Here is a 19,105-nt window from a genome sequence, read left to right as displayed (position 1 = left end):
CTCCGCGGATAACAAAAATCGCGGATAATCCGAAAAAAGCTAAAAACGGGTATAGCAAAAGAGAAAACAGTCATTCCAACTTTGAAAAATCGTTTTATGTACAATAAAACAAATAAACAGCTGGAAATGTTTAACTAACGCTTAATATTTTATTATATCACTCAAAACTAACCTAAAATGCATTTTGTTAATGAAAACAGAAAAGTGCTTTGTACTTGCGAGAGGCGCCAAGGATACACAGAAAAATTAATACATATGTACTGTTTTAATACTGTAATGTATTATGTAATTACAAAAACATAACTGTAAAACTACACCTTTTTGAAGAAATAAGTCATTTGTGCGGTAGGCGCGGATAACCCGCCCGCGGATAATCGGGAGTCTACTGTATCTGAAAGTAACATAGTTAGAATTTATTCCGATAATATTACAGAAAATCATCAGTGAGGTAGAAGAAGTTCAACATGCTAGGTAGTGGAAGATGACGCTTTATTCTGAAGCAAACAGAAAACAGTTTAAATAACAAAAAGAATGGCATTAAACAAATTCGCAACACGAACAGACAGATAAGCGCTAATTTTAAAACAGCAATAACACTCAAAGTACACAACTAAAGAAGATAATTTTCTGGAATTAATCTTTTGAGCATCTATTCAATTTTCGTTTGTGGCCTTTAATTTTTTCTAACAGACTATTGAATTTTCTGGAAGAGTCTATAGAACTCGGCTTCTAATAGAGATGCCACCAAAATTCTGCTTCTTTTTTTTAATAAAAATCTTCATTTTTGTAGAAAAAGTTGCTAAAGTCATTCCCAAATTATCATCAAGTATTTCATTGACCTATTATCTATATCCCTTAAAATATTGCCATTTTTTTTTAAGATGCAAACGGCTTTTGGAAATAATATTACAGATTCACAACAATTTGAATAAGATCAAAAACGTACCAGGATCAGCAGTATATATTATCCAACTACAATTTGGTGTACTGAGGTCACGATCTGGATAATGAGGGGACTGAATAACACCTCCATCGTCAGCAAGTAGTCTTCCTCCACAGCCTGCATAGAACACGAAACATTGATACTTGAAAAATAAAAATAAAATAAAATAAACAAGAAAAAAACATTTGCATACTTAACAGATATGTGAATAGAAAATAAAAATTCCTTCTGATTTAAAAAAAAAGATAGTTTCATGAATTTTATATTGGCAAGTTAAAAAATAATCGAGTTTCTGTCATAAAATCCATTAAGGATTATCACCCAGTTTTTTGGCCAAACACATTACATGGATCATTTTTTTCATGCCACTTGATCTAGCATATCTGACTAAGCCCATGAAATATGCATTCACAGAGTAGCCTAACTATAGCCTAACTAAAGTAGGAGTAGCGTGACTATTAAAATTTGAAGCTAAAAATATTTTACTGAGGAAACCATTAAAAGTAAATTGTGTACAAAAAATCCAATTCAAATTTTACATAACCAATACATTCGGCGTATCAGCTTATGGCCAAAAATGGTTAGTGTTAGATAACTGATTCTTCTATATTTAGAATGATACAAACTAGTCTCACTTCTTCACTTCGATCTCAAGAAAATGAATTGTTATGCTATGAGCATCAAAACAGAACATTGCGTCCTACCTGTTTTGTAGTGAGCTCTGAATCCGTTTCCTACATTATTGCCATCCGCAACCAGTCTTACCAGCATTTGGTGACCAGTGGACAAAATGCTATCCTCAGGTTTGGGTCCCCAGTGTTTCAGTAGAAGTGGCGCTGTAGAGCTGTTCCCATCATAAATCTATGAACAGACAGCATCAAATTTGAATACAAATTTCTTTCAATTACTTATCGCTACTAATAATAAAAATGAAAGTCCGTGTGTGTCAGAATGTGTTTTGGCGCCTTACAAAGTAGCTCATTTAATCTAGAGTTATCAAATTGGCAGATATATACTTAGGAGAATGAAAATATGCACCTCGAGAGAGAGTTTTTGAAATTTTAATTACAGCTTTAAGTAAATAAAATTTAGATGAAGTGTTCTCGTTTTTATTCGATAGCACTGAAAACATTACAGCACAAAAATATTTTTATATCAGTTCTAAATTCATTATCTAACTTCATCTATTAAAGATACGTTGAACATTTTTCAAGAATTGAAAATAATCTTCTACAAATTTACTTTTTCAACACTGATAAAAGTAGCGAGGTCTATAAAAAGAATCAACGGAGAAAAAAAACCCGACTATTTTTTATTCCTAGCTTAGTGCCAATTAAACAACTTTTTTAATAGTTTCATTTGCAGAAATCCAATGAATGCGCTAGAATTATATCACCTGCTTACAATGCATCAACAACTGACATCTCTTTCTTCCACTTTATTTTTTCCAACTTTTTCAATCCTGGGGGAGACGGGGGAGGGGCACCTCGTAATTGAGTATGCAAATCTTCTGGCACAGTGATTCGAAAAAATAAAGTACCTTGTTGGTACATGAAAAGATAAGGGTCTGGCTTCTCCATGGCTGGATTACGGGTGTACTTCCTTAGGGAAAGGATGCATCGTGGTCGGCGATGATCCTTAGGATTCAACCACAATTCCTGCCAGTGTTGCTGTTGCAGAGGTCCAGTCATTCAAGTTTTTCCATGGGCCTTCCGGCGGGTAGGACTAACCATTTTGTTTTGGCAATGGTTTCTAACTTTTCCACTATAAAGTTCAAAATGGCATTTTATCTGGGTCTAAGTATCATGTTGGAAAGTAAGTTTGTAAAACAAATATCATGCAGTGTTTGGAAGAGTATTTTTAACTCATGGAAATTGTTCAGGGCAAGTTTAATTTCGTGGATATTTTGAACTTTTACTTTAAGAATTGTTTCTTCTCGGGTTGGAGTTTTCTCTTCAAAGTTTGTGACGATGGAAGAAAACTGAGAGCAGAACGCTCTTCCTAGATCCTAAATTATTGCATTATAAATATCTTGTTAAATATTCATTAACAATTGCTTCAGTTTTGCGTTGTAAACTACATGCAAATTTAAATAGAGTTCTCAAAATCAATGAAAATATTGACATTCAATTGAAAAAAAAACATCAATGAATATATTTTATTGCAACAAAATTCATTGAAAACTCACTGCCACATATCCTTTTGTCCCATTGACTGATACCGGCATGCCGAAGCCATAGAAATCCAAGATAACTCGATGAGATTTATCCACCTCAATGAGCCAGTCACACTCATCATTGGCATTGTACGTTTCCGGAAAGTTGGGAGTCATAATTGTACCCTCTGGTGTTGTGTATAGACCACCGCAACCTAAAATAAAAGACAAATGGCTTAATAGAAGTTAATGAGTTAAGTTGGATTTGAATCATTCCAAAAATAATAAACAATCAATTTGCAGTAATATTATTTGTAACAGCCACTTTAATGGAATTTTTTAAAACTTTACTTAGAATTAATTTCAAATGATTCTTCAGCCACACGAATAATTTAATGATTTGTAACCAGGGTAATATTTTAATATTCAGATTTAAGTTAATATTGTCTTTTTCCTGATTAAGTTTAGTTTATTAACATTTGACTTTTCGTTTTGATGTAACTCAAGGGCTGTTTTGAGTCAGTAATCGTAATTTTGTATTATAGTCAGGTAACGAAGATGCATCTCAAACAAAAAACGTTCTCAAAAAATGAAATTTTTGAACTTAAACAATAGATTTACAGTATACCAAACCCATATTAACTACAGATTTTTACGGTGGAATTGAGTTTCGTATCTAGAACTCTCCGGTATTCCAAATAAAGATCTTATCTCCCAACACTTCCCATTGTTCAAGACGATAATATAGGTTTTTGTAATGGAATATCATACAAAATCCATTTCATGGGCCGTCGAACTTTTACATATCGAACTTGAAGATTTCTTTAGAAAATTCGATTTATAGAAATTTCGTTTAAAGTTTCTCAATTAATAAAGTTTTCGTTATAGTTTCCCAATTAAAGGTTTAAACACTTTTATCTGAAGTAACTAATACATTTACTCAGATATGAATCGCATAAAAATCTATGTCAGAAAAGACATCGACCTGCGGCATTGTATAGAAAGAGGTCAAGAAATGAAAGTACAACAGTGAAGTGAGTACTGTTTTGGGCAGTAATAATAACGTCTAGCAACATAAGCATGTCAAAAGAGATGTTTTAATTGTCCATAAACTTTCATGCTGCCATTACATCTTCAAAGTGTAGGAACTCTAACATTCTTTAAAATCACGGCGTGTTTGGAGCAAATCCATAGATCAAAGCTACTGCAATACCTGTAATGGGGTTATAAGTGCTGTCATCTAGTATGTTATGCAGATATAACTCTATATATTTCTATAAAAATAATTAAGGCGTAATATGTCTGGTGATTGAAAATACAAATGCGCTGGATCACAACTTCTTTCCACAGATGGTCAAATGCAGCATCCAGGTGTCATGAAATAAGTCCACATGATATCTGAAGCTATCTCTCTCAGGATAGAGTACAAAAATGTAACCCATTGCAAAGTTCCAAGTTCATTATATTTGAAACGAATTAGTCTCCCAAAAGTTATGGTAATTCTTTCTCCAAGAAAATCATCTAGTTTGCTTCAATCTGACGAAGAGACATCAGATACGGTCCGATGAGACGATTCCTCTTGTAGTAAATCCAAAAATTTACCATGTACCGTGCTATTTCATTTTACGCGAGCATTCTTCCCCAAATAAGTTGTTTATGAGCACCACGAATTCTTTTACCAGTGAAAAATGGTTCATTTAACACAAAACTGGTAAAGAGGGATCGGAAGAATTTCATTAGTCTTGAAGATTTGGAGACCCAGCGAGCTCATCAATTTTGGGAAAAGACGAAACATATTCTCGGCTATAAGCCGTGTTTACATAAAACGGAAACAGGGATGCAAATCTGACATAAGAGATCTTTCTACAACGAGTTGATGAGCTGGTTCGAAAGAAACGGAGGATGGGAAATCTTAATGAAATGAGCTCTCATATAAAAACACCCAAATTGTCAATTTGAAGGCGAATGGTTATTTAAAAAAAAAAGAAAAAGAAAACTCAAAAACCTTTCAGATTAATGAAGAATTTCAAAGAAAAGTTAAGACTGATCTCACATCAATAGAGGCAACATTCTTCTAAGAGGGGATGGAAAACTTTATCCACTAATATGGCAAATGCCTAAATCTTCCTGATGAATTTGTCGAAAATAACAATGCTTGTATGTAACGTTTGGAAATAAATTAATTTTGTTTTCTAATAGCTTTTTCTATGATCCGTCAAAACTTAAAAAAAAAAACACACACACACACAGCGAGAGTGATCGCCCTAAAACATTCTGGCATAATCCCTAATATACTTTTCATACCAGAGAAAGCCTTACATGGCACTGGGTTACAATACTTTCGAAATATTAACTTCTGGCGTGAATTTAGCATTTTTACTGTTTCGATCGTGTCATTATTGGCGAGTTATTTGGCGATTAATCCCTGGCATACAATTAATAGCATCAGAAAATCGAATTTGTGTTTTAGACGCGTTTCTCTCAACCGAAAAGCAAAAATATGACACAAAACTTCACTTGTAGTCACAAAATCCCTCACCAGATGTAATATTTAAATCATTGCGTTTTTAAGTTATCACGTTTACTTGTTTTTGAAAATAGAGACCGACAGACAGTCAACAGCTTTTTTGGATTTGGCTCAAAATATGATAGGTGTTCTACATTATTGGTGTTAAATCTGGTAGTCAGTAGTGTGGTAGTAAATATTCAGAATGTTATCTATCTAGCTTTCTTAGTTGTATAAGCACTGTATTAAATTATGTTCGTACAGGCGAACTTTCTCTAAATAAATCTTACTCAACATTTGATAGTATTTTGTGTAAAGACCGTATTCCAAATTTCAACCGTCTAGCTCAAAGCGTTTTTGATATATATTTGTCACAGATACACAGAGATTTTCTAAAAATGTATTTTTCGAACTCAGGTAGATCTAAAAAATGTGGAGACTCGTCAAAATCTCGAGTTATATATTATGTAAATATAAAATAAAAATCGGTTTTCTGTGTATATCTTCGCTATAGAATATTCCATAGTCACGAATGAATGAAATATTACCTGGTGGATGTAAAATAGCATTTGCCAAGTATTCAAACTGCTTTACCTCCAGCTGTCTTCTTGATTGTGGCCTTGAATCCCCTCCGACCTATCGAGGCGTCACTGGTGAATTCGACCACCATTTGATTCCCGTGGCTTGTTATGGTACGTGGTGCAGTGATTGTGCTGCAAATGTTAAGCAATTGTGGAGCATGCCTGTCTTCGCCACCGTAAACCTGCGGATAATGGAAGGAACTGCTTTAGAAGTACGAGAGGGGTTCTGAAATTGGATGGATTCATGTTCACATGATAAAATACATAAATTAGCCGTCCAATTAATTCAAATGTTGAATCTATTGAATGTGATGCAATTACTTATTGAAATGGTAGGAACACATGTTCGACATCTTTTAATTCTTTCTTTAAATTAAATTCTTTCGCTTTTTGTTCTACATATTCTTTTAGAATATTATTCTTTACACATCAAAAAGTTAATTAACTTATTAATATTTTATTTTTAAATATTTTTTCCATTTCTTTCATATTTTTACATTTGAATCATTCTCATTTCTTACCAATTTTAGAATTGACATTATTTAATTTTTTGCATTTGTAATATTCTTAACTAATTAATTAATTGATCTTTTAGATTGCTTTTACTTTTTGTTGTGACTTATGGCACTTTACAAGCCTACTGACAGTTATCGATCAGCGATTTAAACCTAGTGAGCGTCTCTTGTTTTTTCAGTAGCGCCAACTAAAGTCAAGATTACGACTTAGCTACTTCATGTGTCATATTCGCTTGCACCACCCTTTTTTACAGGGGGGCACATTCACACACCTCACAGATAGAACACAGAAGAACAACTATGGACGAACCGGGACGCCTAGATCACAGGAGAGAAGCACTACCCCTATGTCAGGACACCGGCTCTTTTAATTTTTAAAACAACATTTTTGAATGTGTTGGAAAAAAAACAACCTTGAAGCTTTAATGAATGTAATATAAGGCAATCTGAAGATTCATATTTCTTCTACTAGCAATGAATCAATAAGTGGTTGCGTGAAAATTGTGTCTCTCTTTTATAATACGAATGTCATAAGGTAAACAATAATTAAATTTTCTTAAAGTGATAATGTTTATTGATTATACTGTTAGTACAAGATATTGTGAAAAATCTCCACGGTGTTGCTCTATATTCTGAATGTTAGACAATATCGTGGAAATATCGTAGCAATGATAATGGTGCAATATCTTGCCCAAGACAGACCAAATAAGAGTGTAGTGACTTGTATCAATTCTATTTCCTCTGCAGTCGCTGCATTATGTTTGAGGCGGCTGGAGCGGAAATGCCATAGTTGTGACCTTTCTTTAAAAATTTGACGTTAGTTTTAAAATTACAGATTTCGAAGAAGGAGTCAAAGTAACTAGAAAACCAGTTTAAATTACTTAATTACTTTTACATGCATTTATAATTTTTTTATTTATTAAATTTATATTAATTAATTATCTATCATAACGAAATTGCAATATGAAGATATACCCTGTGTACTAATAGTCAAGTTGGTGTTCAATAAATTTCTGAAGTGTTTCGACCAATTTTTTTGCAAAAAGATTCTTTTGTCATTTGATTCAAATGCTGAATAATTTCCTTAACATCCATTTGAAATATCAGTGAAATCAACTTTGCTAATATATTTTTAAAAAATCTATCTGCAGTACGCAAGCAAATCCTGATCTTCATCTAACTCATGGAGCATAGATATAAATGGACTGACTTTTTTTTACTTTCCTTGTAGTTGGTTAATTTCAATTGGAGTCATTATATATCTTATTTACATTTTAGGATTAAGATACAATATTGATTTGAATCACAGAATTTCAATTTAAGAGGAAGAATTTCAATTTTCAATTTAATTCATTTTCATAGAATTCTGTTATCTAAATTAATAACCACTGTAACGCGGTCGTTTTGAAGTCATCTTTTTAGTCTTGGCGTTGGCCACCAAGATGATTTTTTTTTAATGCTGCAATAAATAGTAATCACTAGGAGCTAGATATGGACTGTAAAGTGGATAATTAAATCCAACTAAATAATGTGATGAAATCTTAGTTATGATAATGGATTGGAATAGTTATTAAGAAAAGCAATGCCATCGTGAAACCCCTTTTAAATGCCCTAACCCATCTTGTTACCATTCCTTCCTTTATATTGTTTTATCTATATATTTCACTGATTTGCCGATGAATTTTATCCTTTTTCGCATCTTTCGAATTTAGAAAACGAATGACAAAACGCATTTCATAGTAGGTGAATAAAAAGGCCGGTGAATCCTCATATCATCGAAATTTAGAACGACATTAATGCGTTGTCAACTAGATATTCACCAAAAAAATTATTTTCAAAACTGTTACCTTCAAGTAATCAAAATGGCAGCCTGGAACTCCTTCCATGTCCAGATCCATTATGGTGAGTTCAATTCGATTTCCTGGAGGATAGGAAACGTGCCAGTAGCAGGTCGTTTCCATAGGATAACCATTCGGATAGTTAGGCGAAGTAATCATGAAATTGTTTTTATTTTTTATGTCACCTCCACAACCTAAATAAATCACATAAGATCGATAAAATACTAAAAAAATAAACAAAAAAGGAAAAGCACATAGAAATTATATAAAAAAAGCAGAGATTCATTTGATCAGGGATCTTTGCATAATTTAGGTAGACATGTTTAATATTAATTTAAACTGTTTACAGAAATCTTTTTTGCACACTCTATACCACTTAATATCACACCACTCCTATCTAAACATAAAAACTGTGGACTTTGGGCAAGGAGGATTAGCCATCTTTGACACAGTTTTGGGCTTCAGAATTCGGCAAATGAGTGTTTTCTGTATTGTAGTACAGTGAATAAAACTGAATAGTATTAGGGTGTCCCATACGTTTCTTTCCTATTTCTAATATGAAATGAAAACACAGTATTTACTGTTTAAGATATTATTCATTTTGTTAAGTAAGAACCCCTTTTGCTATATTACCTTCTTCCATCTCCCAGGAAGCCTCATTAAGCCTTCTTTCCAAAATTGTTGTGTTTTGGACAAGAAATAATCCTCAAGCTGCGTATTTATTTCTTTGGTGGATTTAAAACGCTTATCACGAAGAGAATTTTTTAAGGGCAAAAAGAAGTAATAATCAGATGGAGCGAGATCCGGAGAGTATATAAGATGCGTAAAATATCTATTTAAACTGTATGAGGTGCTATCTTAAGACTAATGCAATATGTGGTTTCGCATTATCATGATGAAAAACAAAGCCTCGTCGTTTCATTAATTCTGGTCTTTTTTTTTTTTGTGCTATGGCAGCTTCTAATTCATCCAGTTGATGACAGTATTTCGAAGAATTTATTGTTTCACCTTGAGGAATGAGCTCGTAGAAAGTTACACCTTTCCAACCTACCAAATGGACAAAAGAATTTTTTTTTGGGGGGGGGGAGGGGCTGTGATCCCTGCTTGGGACTTTTAGAACATCCTAATAGTTCTCAGTTCAGGGAAGAGATGAAAAACATCTGATTCTATGCTATATTTTTCATGAAAGGTGTAAGGTTACCTTAACAGAAAGCCATGATTGAACAATCAGTGTAAAGGTGCAACTATAATACTAGAAAATGAGTTGACCGACCAGTATGCCAAAATTACAAATTTAGAGGATGAATGTTTAGACATTTCTGCTCCTTAAAATAAAATTCAAAGAACTTTTGAACTAATGAAGGACATCAAAACAAAAAGAAAAATGCAAAGGTTCATTCCTATCTCACCAGAGACAACGTTATTCGAAAAATTGGATTGAACATTGGAATTTCATTGACATATGCCTGAAACATTGGCAATAATGTTGTAAATTGCAATTGTATTTAAAGTTTAGCAGTAAATTCTTTTTTTCTTCGCTCTAAATTTGCCTTTTTTATGATTCGTAAAAGATTTTTAAAAAATCCAGCCATACTACTTTTTATTGAGTACTTGTACACAAGAAAGTAAAAATGTTAAAGTTTTAAAAAATATCTGCTAATTAAAAATCATGCATTAATTAAATAATTAAAAGAAAATTCTGTAATACTTTTTGCAACAAATAAAACAACTACACCGAAAATTTCTGCAAAAATTGAATTTTTAATTAATTGAATATAATTTTAAATTCAGATCTTGGGTCGCAGAAATGTTTTTGAGTCGATATTAAATAATATTTAGAATGCTCAGTAAAAAAACACAGCGTGAAATGTCTTTGTGCCTTAAAGGCTCTGAAGAATTCTAGCTCCTAATTTCTATAATTCTTAATATTTGATTACAGTATTGTAGTGACTAATGGTGGAATAATAGTTATTTCAAAATAATTGGAAATACAATTGAACATAATTTAGCAATAACTATAATCGTTTGGTGAATGAATGGACAGGAGGTGATCTAGGAAATCCGGAGTTATTCACAAACGGCTGCAGATGAAATTATGTCCATTGCAAAGAAAGACACCAGCCGTGTTTTTTACTGCAAAATCAGAAATTATAATTTTAAATTAATCAGATAACACCACAGTGATCAGAGCGATAAGTTATGTAAAATAAGACATTCGGTGGTGTGATAATATTCAAATTAATTAAAGTTTATACCATCAGATAAAACTACTATGATCGGAGCGATCAGTTATGTAAAATAAGACATTCGGCGGTGTAATAACAATCAATATGATATCATTGAAGCGTCGTTTAATTCAGGTATCTTTTTACTTTTTTTGCTATACTAAGTATTACAGCTTCGTTTCTCATATTCTGTCATATCATAAAAGCTGCTGTGGTGTAAAAATTTAGCTTAGTGTCTGATTTCTCCTGTCCTAAAGGGAAGACGATCCATTCAACATTTATTATCTGTAACTGATTTCAAGGTCTTATATTTTGTAATATACAGCTCTATCAACTGCCGTATCTCCAGGTAGTTCAAATAGTAAATTTCTCTTATCATAAGTTTTTGTTTATGGACAAAAAAAAAAAGGAAATCAGTTTTCTTTTTCTCCTTTGTGTATGGATATAATTTTTTTTAACTTCATTGGTTTGTGAATTATTCACTTTTAAACTTGTCCCATTTGAATCGTCATTGTCCTATATTAATTGATATAGTTAATTTTTACAGTTGAACTTTTTAATCCTTAATCTTACCTTTTATGGCCCATTCCAGTCTGAAACCTTCTCTCGTCACCGACTGGTCAGTCACCAGGCGCACAATGGCTGTGTTGGTCGTTGTCTGAATGGTGCCCGGGGGTCGATTGGTATCTCCGCAATATTTCCCCAACTGAGACTGATGCCCCTCTTTATCCATTTGGAGGACCTGTGGGCATCCAATAAAAGAACTTGATTCAAATGCAGGGATAATTGATATGCAAACTAATTTAATAGCAACTTGAGAAAATGAATGATTTAATAATTTTAAAGCGAATACAGTTGTTGAAATTCACTGGAATCACAGAATTTCAATGAATGATTGTTTGGTTTGTCCATTTGTATGGCACACGAACCAGATGTGGTTGTACTGCGCCAAATGTATATTTCAATGAAATACTCTGATTTGAATACCTTTTATATAAACTGTTAGCACAAAATGATCATCAATGCTCTAACGATATTTTCACGATATTGTACGAGTACAGGTGTACGAATATTGTACATAATATACAGCAACATCGTGGAGATATCGTACAATATCTTGTTTAAAATTATAACGGATTAAGGGGGTCCGGGACACATAAATCGTCAAATTTTCGAAATTTCTTTTTTTAGCTGAAAAAATCCTGCATGCTTTTCTGCTTAAAATAACATTCAAATCATGTTTCTATCTTAATTAGAACGAGAGATATCATAATTTTTGTTGACAACTGCTTTGAAATTCCAACTGTCAAAAAGGCGTTGCCATGGCATTTTTAACCATGTTGCGTTTTTTCATTATTTGTTGTGATCAAATTGATATAAGTCCAGATCATATAAAGATAGGGGTCTGAAATTTGAAACACATACTTTTCAAACTGTTTACTTTAATTCTGATTCAGCAAATTTTTTTAAAAAAAATTTACTTTTCAAGATATAAATTTTTTTAAAAAAAGTACCCAAAATTTTCATTCAAATTTTTTAAATTTTTTTAAAATTAATATTTTTTAAATTGCCGAATCAAAATGAAAGAATATATATTTGTGTTTGATTTAATAAAAAAATTTTGAAAATTGATCAAAAATATTTTGAGTTATATCGATTTAAAACAACGTCACTTTTTTTTAAAATTAAATTTTAAGTTTAAAAAAAATTTTGAAAACTTTTGTGTTGTGATTTTGCTTATTAATAAGATGGTTGATCAGTACAAAAAATTTCAAAATTTTAAATTAATTAATAAAAATATTTTCAAAATGTGTCCCTGACCCCCTTAAGGCATATCGCCTGAAGAATATCAATAAGGAATATCGCTCGCTATTATCGAGTTGGGAACTATAGATTTTCTTGGAGAAGCTAAATAAAAATATAAAAAGAAACGTCATTCGCCGTATCATAGTGCTAATTTTTTTTCACGCTGAAGCATTTTTCTGTATCTCTAAAATACGTTCATTGTACTGTAGATCCTAATTGTCAAATTGTTCATGAAATTTAACTAACAGAATCGTGCCGGACTTTCTTTCCATCTACACATTTTTCATCAGTTAAAATCACAGTGAATGAACATGGATGCTCGAAATGTTGAGAGTTGTCAACATCCATGAGTGCTATTAACAACATTTTCAAAATTCCACGAATAAACATTCATTGCAGTTTTGTTAAAATAAATTCTTTGCAGGGTTTCAATATCGAGAGGCCATGTTTAGTTCTACTCGACGGACAAGGTGTATGTTTAAAGAATGATTATTATTAATTATCTCCTCTGTCATATTTTAACCCATAATTTGATATTACATCTTGCAAATACTTGAAGTTAAAATGTATGCTTTAATTTTACAACTTCGCCTAACACCTTACAAAAAAGTTTTTATCTCCAAACGTGAACCTGCATTCATGCAATACTCTGTGATTTATATTTTGCTTCATATTGTATTACGAATGAATCGATTCTACCTTTTTGATATTTCCCGGTACATCGTAATTTCCAGAAATCTGCAGTAGACTTACAACTTTAGGATAGCGATCATATATCCACATCATCATCCACATACATCATTTATCATGCAAGTAATTATTTGGAATTCTCATATTTGCATATATTATATGCAAATATATTGTGTGCATATATTATGTGCATATATTATATGCAATATTATTGCCAACGTATATCCTCGAACTCTAAAACCAGAAAGTTGCCCACTAGTCAGGTAAGTAGGAAAGAAGTGCAGATCATGTTTTAATAATATTACTGACATAATATTATTAATAATATTATTACACAATGAAGGCAGATTGAATGTTTGTTTATTCAATGTTTATGTACGAGTTCATGTATTTATATACTAGCTAAATGTATTGTGTTTTTCTTCCTTCCTTTTACAAATATTCTTTGATAGAAAACTGTATTCTATGAACCTCAAATCATTTAAACATCTTTTAAAGACTACAGGGTGAAAATTTTAATAAAACTTTTAATAATAATAAAAATATGCATAAAAGAGAAATGTAAGTCTAATTTGTTTTCAAAACAAAAAACTTGTTAATTTTTTTTATTATTTATTTTATTGTGATCTCTCATATGGAAAATATATGTACAGATTTAAAATTAAAAAATAAAATAGGACGACGCAAAGTTATTAGCTGAAGAAGAGCCGTGAAATGAAACGTATTTAATAAGACGAAGGTCAACAAATTACTAGAATTGGATAATCTTTCTCAATGCCTATCATCCTCTTTGTGGGAGTGGGGGTGGCAATCATCTAAAAGTGATTGTCGAGTTTTGGAACTAGCAATTGCTGCTCCCCCCCCCCTCCACTCCACTTTTCCGTTATCTCCCATCCTAGATCATTCGGCGTAGATTGCCAAAGGGCGAAAATTCGAGATAGAATTCTTTTCTAGAGGTAAAATGATCGTCATGGACATAAATATATATATCGTCAGAGACATATAAAAAAAGTTGTAATCACTATAGGTAGACTGAAAATACAAATATATTCAAAATGAAGAAGCAGCTTTAGAGTAATTATTTTTCGTCAACGGCAACAGATAGAAAAGCATATAACACGTCACTTAACAGAACAAAGTTCTTTTTTATGTATGTGTTAAGAAAATATCGATAAAAATGGCTTTTTGTTTATTTACGAGCAAATGGTGATACTTCAAGAAAAATAACTTTATGTGATGTTGTACACAAAGAGTAAATCCATTATTTCATAGCAGCGTACATTTTGTTAGAAATTCGGCAAATATTTATCACAAACATATGTACAATTAGTACAAGAAATTCGTGGAAAAGGGTTGCATATGCAAATGGCAAAGCACTGGTAATCCTTGCAAGTCAGATGAAAATGTTGACTGTACATGAAATTCACTCAAGAGCAACTGTATGAAATCTACAAACAGAACGTGAAATTTCGCAACTAACGATATAGAGATATAGCTGAAAATCTTTGCCTGATACTCTTCAAGACCTGCATTATCTACGTCTTATTTACAGCAATAAGTTCAATAAATATTGACGGTTACTTCACTTGTGGTAAGAAGTAGGAATCCAATTCGCATAACATTGGACACATATGTCGCATAACAAAAAGAATTCTGCTCGGAAGCGAAGAACGAAACTGAGTTTTATTCTGTCCAGTGATGTCTCTGTCTTTTTATCTCTATTAACTTTCATTAGAAATAAATATTTTAAATTTATTCCTTTTTTCGAAGAACTCTAATGTTGAGCAGATAGTGATTACGTCTGTGAATAAGAGTATATTTATAGACTTACAGTTATATTCAAGTTTGATATTTACCTCAACATAGTCGGCGTCACATGTGTCTCCTCCTTCCAGGAACAGATGGGAGAACGCGATGGAGATGTTACTTCCCGGAGGTGCTTGGATCATCCAGGTGCAGTTGTGGTTGTGAGGATAAGTGTCCGGGAAGTTGGGGCTTTCGATCACGCCTCGCCTACTTGTCAAATTGTTGTTGCACACTGCACAAAATGATTAGAAATAAATAAAATAAACATTTAAATTTCCCCAATGAAGCTTTTCGTCGAATGAGAGACGATGGAATATAAAACTGAAACCATTGATATCGGTATAATGTTTAAACACTGAAATCCAAGCCATTTCATTTGTTTAAAATATTTCATCACATCATTTTCTTACCACCGTTGAAATCGAATGAAGGAAGATTTTGTTTATTGTTTTTACAGTTTATATGATGAATAAGAAAGTGAAGTCGCAATACCGAGGAAGAAATGAGGCAATATAGAAACCCCAGACTATTACGTGTTTAATGGCATTATGATGTCATAGGACTCGACTCCGTTATGAAGGTTCATTTACATATAAAACAGAGTAACTGTAAGACTATTAAAATAACACGATGCTAATTTCGTTCACAATTTGATCATTAAAAATATTTTATTGCGGAAACCTTATTCAATATACATAACATATTTTATAGATAAGAGATGTATACATAAGAGATTTAAATGAAATCAAACATTATTAAAATATATATTTGGCGAATCTGCTGGTCACCAAAGGCGGATTTTAGAGAGTATAATTATTCACTACTCTTATATGATAATCGTGCATTATTGCATCAATCATATAGCAATTATTGATTATTGAACCAGTAAGAATGGATCAACTACAACTGAGTTAAGTATTTCATTTTGAAACATCTCGTCAAAATTTAATTTAAACAAGAAATAAATTCTTGAGAATAAATTCGTAACCTAACAGCAAATAAATCAAGTAATAGACAAGTTATTCAAACGATGCTTCTTACATATCTGCATTTTTTATTACAATCAAACATGTGTATATTAGCAACACGAGGAAACCTCTATAATATATAATGCCCTATAATTATACAATCTTCATTATTATCCTAATTTAAGTATCTATCTTCATTAGCAAAACACTCAACTATACTATTACTGTATTTTCATGATATTGCCTGGCATTCAGACATCGAATAATATCATGGAGATATCATGCAACATGTTGTGCTAATAGATAAATAACAAAATACCTAATGATAAAACTGACCTAAATTTAGCTTCATTAGCAAAAGTTAGCTATTGTTAATACTTTTCAGAGTAAAATTCTGCAATTATAAAAGAACATATATATTTTCATTTTCCTTTAACTGCTTCTAAAGCTTTTATATGAGTAAGAATATTATTTACGTCATTCACGTGTGATGGCAACGTTTATAGTAACTTTCCGTTAATGATTTGTGTTTAGCTATAAAATACTAAATACACATGCGAAATTGCTTTAGCATTTAATACAGATTATAATGTCTCATTTCTTTATTTCTATTTTGTTCTATGCTGTATGATTATAATTGAAATGATGCGTTATTCTCTAAAATGAAATCGGTTGTAGTATTAAATAATAAGAAAGGAAGATACTGACGTGTTTGGTAGGCCAAATGAAATCCGCCTGCCACTTCGCTGAAGTCCGACCTAAAGCGTATGAGAAGTGAATTCCCAGAAGAAGTTATTGTACCCGGGCTTTGCTGGTTATTACAAATGCGCAGTACTTGTCTTGAGTTTTCGGTGGGTCCGTCAAACACCTTGAAACAAAAATACCAGTCAGATTCTTTTACAATTACTAAAAATAATGGAAATATGAAATATTCAGAACTGACTCTTTCACAATTGTCTTATATCTAAATATTGAAATTGAATCTTTTTTTTTATAAGTGCTATTTGTCGGGAGTTTTGTCACTAGTGATTATACTTCGAGGAAAACATGAATTTATTGTATTATTTCAAGAAAATAAATATTACTTACATATATATAATTAAGATTCAATGTTCATAAATCAGAATTTTCTACTGGAACTTCACTCCCCATCCCTTAAATTCCTCAAGTAATTGGTTCAAAGCAGCTACGCCGAATGGAAGTCATGGAAGTTGCTATTTTTGTAAAATAGATAAATCTTTTCTGATTCAGTTTTGAAAGAAAACGTGCGTACTTTCTTGATTTAATTAAGTCAGCATTGCTTAGCTGTCACTATTATACATTTTGATACCTAAATTTATTTATTTTTTATTTTTTTAGCAATTTTTTTATTATTATTATATTTAAAAGAATTATAAATAATGAAAATTCATTGAAGCTTTCTATTAAATTGCTCTAAAAACACATTCTACAGTAAAATTACTTTTATATTAAATTTTAAATCTACTTTTATATTGAATCCTTTCTATTCTGACGAAACTAGTGAGACAATAATACTGCAAAACAAGTAATTTTGATAGGCAAAATAGTTGAAATCAAATTAAGTATGCACAAAAACTAATGTTATTTTAATTTAATTACATTAAAATTGTTTAAGATTCACTATTAAGCATTCTGATATCTAAAATTAACCATTTTTTATTATCATTACATTTAAAACAAATGAAAATAATGAAAATTCATTGAAGCTTTCGATTAAATTTTTCTAAAAACATTTTTCTACAGTAAAATTACTTTTATATTAAATTTTAATTTTACTTTTATGTTAAACCCTTTCTCTTCTAATGAAAGTAATTGAATAATAATGCGGCAAATAAAGTAATTTTCAATATAAATTTGGCAATAAGAAATTTGTTTAAAAGCGAAATCATTAACAATTTGATCAGATACATCAAGGGTTTTAAACCATTTTAATTATACACTCAAGAGCCAAAACATTATGACCACCTGCCAATAACGAGTTGGCACACCTTTGGCGCGCAACACAGCTTCAACTTGCCTTGGCATGGATGCCACAAGTCCTTGGTAGATGGTCGGAGACAGATTGTACCAAATGTTTAAGCAACGGTCACGCAAATACGAGATATTGAGGTCTTTGAACTCTGAGCTGTCCCATGTCATTCCAAAGGTGTTCTATCGGATTGAGATCCGGTTAGTTAGGCGGCCAGGACATTAACTGGAATTCAGCATCATGTTCCTGGAACCACTCCAACACAATTTTAGTCTTGTGACACGGGGCGTTGTCCTGTTGGAAAATTCCATTTCCAGCTGGAAAAACAGAGGCCATGTAAGGGTACAACTGGTCCTCAATGATGTTCAGATACCCTGTAGCATTCATGGTATGCTCTACCACAACCACGGGTCCCAGAGACGCCCAATAGAACGTCCTCCAAAGCATAATACCGCCACCACCGGCCTGTGTATGACCTACTGTACATTGAGGGAGCAACTGTTCGCCTGGAAGACGGCGTATCCTGACACGGCCATCGGCGTGATGCATGACAAACCGTGATTCATCTGATCAGGCAACTCTCTCCCACTGATCCATGGACCAGTCGCGATGTTCTCGGGGCCAGCGCAGGCGCAGTGCCTTTGCTGACGCTTGGTCAGCAAAGGCACACGAGTGGGACGTTTGCTGCGTAGCCCCATATCTAACAGTGTCCGCTGAAAAGTGTGTTCCGATACTATTCTACTTGGCCCTGCATTGTATTTTGCTGTCAGCTGAGCCACTGTCTGGCTCCGGTTTTGCTTCACCATGCGAGACAGTCTCCGATGACCTTTTGCTTTGATAGCGTGTGGACGTCCAACACTATGTCGTCTACTGCAGCTTTCACCGTCATTCATCCACTTTGCATAAGTACTAACAACTGTAGATCACGCACAACCCACGAGTCGTGCAGTTTCGGAAATACTTGTTCCGAGCCTTCGAGCTATTACAATCTGCCCTCTATCAAAGTCGCTTAGCTCCGCAGCCTTTCCCTTCACACACAGAAGTAAGTGAAAGAATGATTCTTCAGACTCTCCAGCAGCAGT

At 32.5% G+C, this 19,105-nt stretch overlaps 1 protein-coding gene across 2 annotated transcripts in view; it reads right to left on the bottom strand.

Moving 5' to 3' along the window:
- Nucleotides 1-19,105, bottom strand: part of LOC129975650 (cubilin-like) — a 176,167-nt gene that overhangs the window by 87,700 nt on the left and 69,362 nt on the right. For both annotated transcript variants that reach the window (XM_056088750.1, XM_056088751.1), the window contains exons 28-35: nucleotides 16,742-16,901; nucleotides 15,116-15,297; nucleotides 11,337-11,505; nucleotides 8,548-8,732; nucleotides 6,199-6,367; nucleotides 3,132-3,313; nucleotides 1,648-1,804; nucleotides 947-1,060 (exon numbers count right to left, since the gene is read on the bottom strand). In XM_056088750.1, the coding sequence (XP_055944725.1) occupies nucleotides 947-1,060; nucleotides 1,648-1,804; nucleotides 3,132-3,313; nucleotides 6,199-6,367; nucleotides 8,548-8,732; nucleotides 11,337-11,505; nucleotides 15,116-15,297; nucleotides 16,742-16,901 (1,318 nt within the window). The remainder of the gene's footprint in view (nucleotides 1-946; nucleotides 1,061-1,647; nucleotides 1,805-3,131; nucleotides 3,314-6,198; nucleotides 6,368-8,547; nucleotides 8,733-11,336; nucleotides 11,506-15,115; nucleotides 15,298-16,741; nucleotides 16,902-19,105) is intronic.

This window comes from Argiope bruennichi, chromosome 7 (genome assembly GCF_947563725.1).
Source record: "Argiope bruennichi chromosome 7, qqArgBrue1.1, whole genome shotgun sequence".
Lineage (NCBI taxonomy): Eukaryota > Metazoa > Arthropoda > Arachnida > Araneae > Araneidae > Argiope > Argiope bruennichi.
The sequence above is the reverse complement of the archived record's forward strand: the minus strand, read 5'-3'. Positions and strand labels throughout refer to the sequence as shown.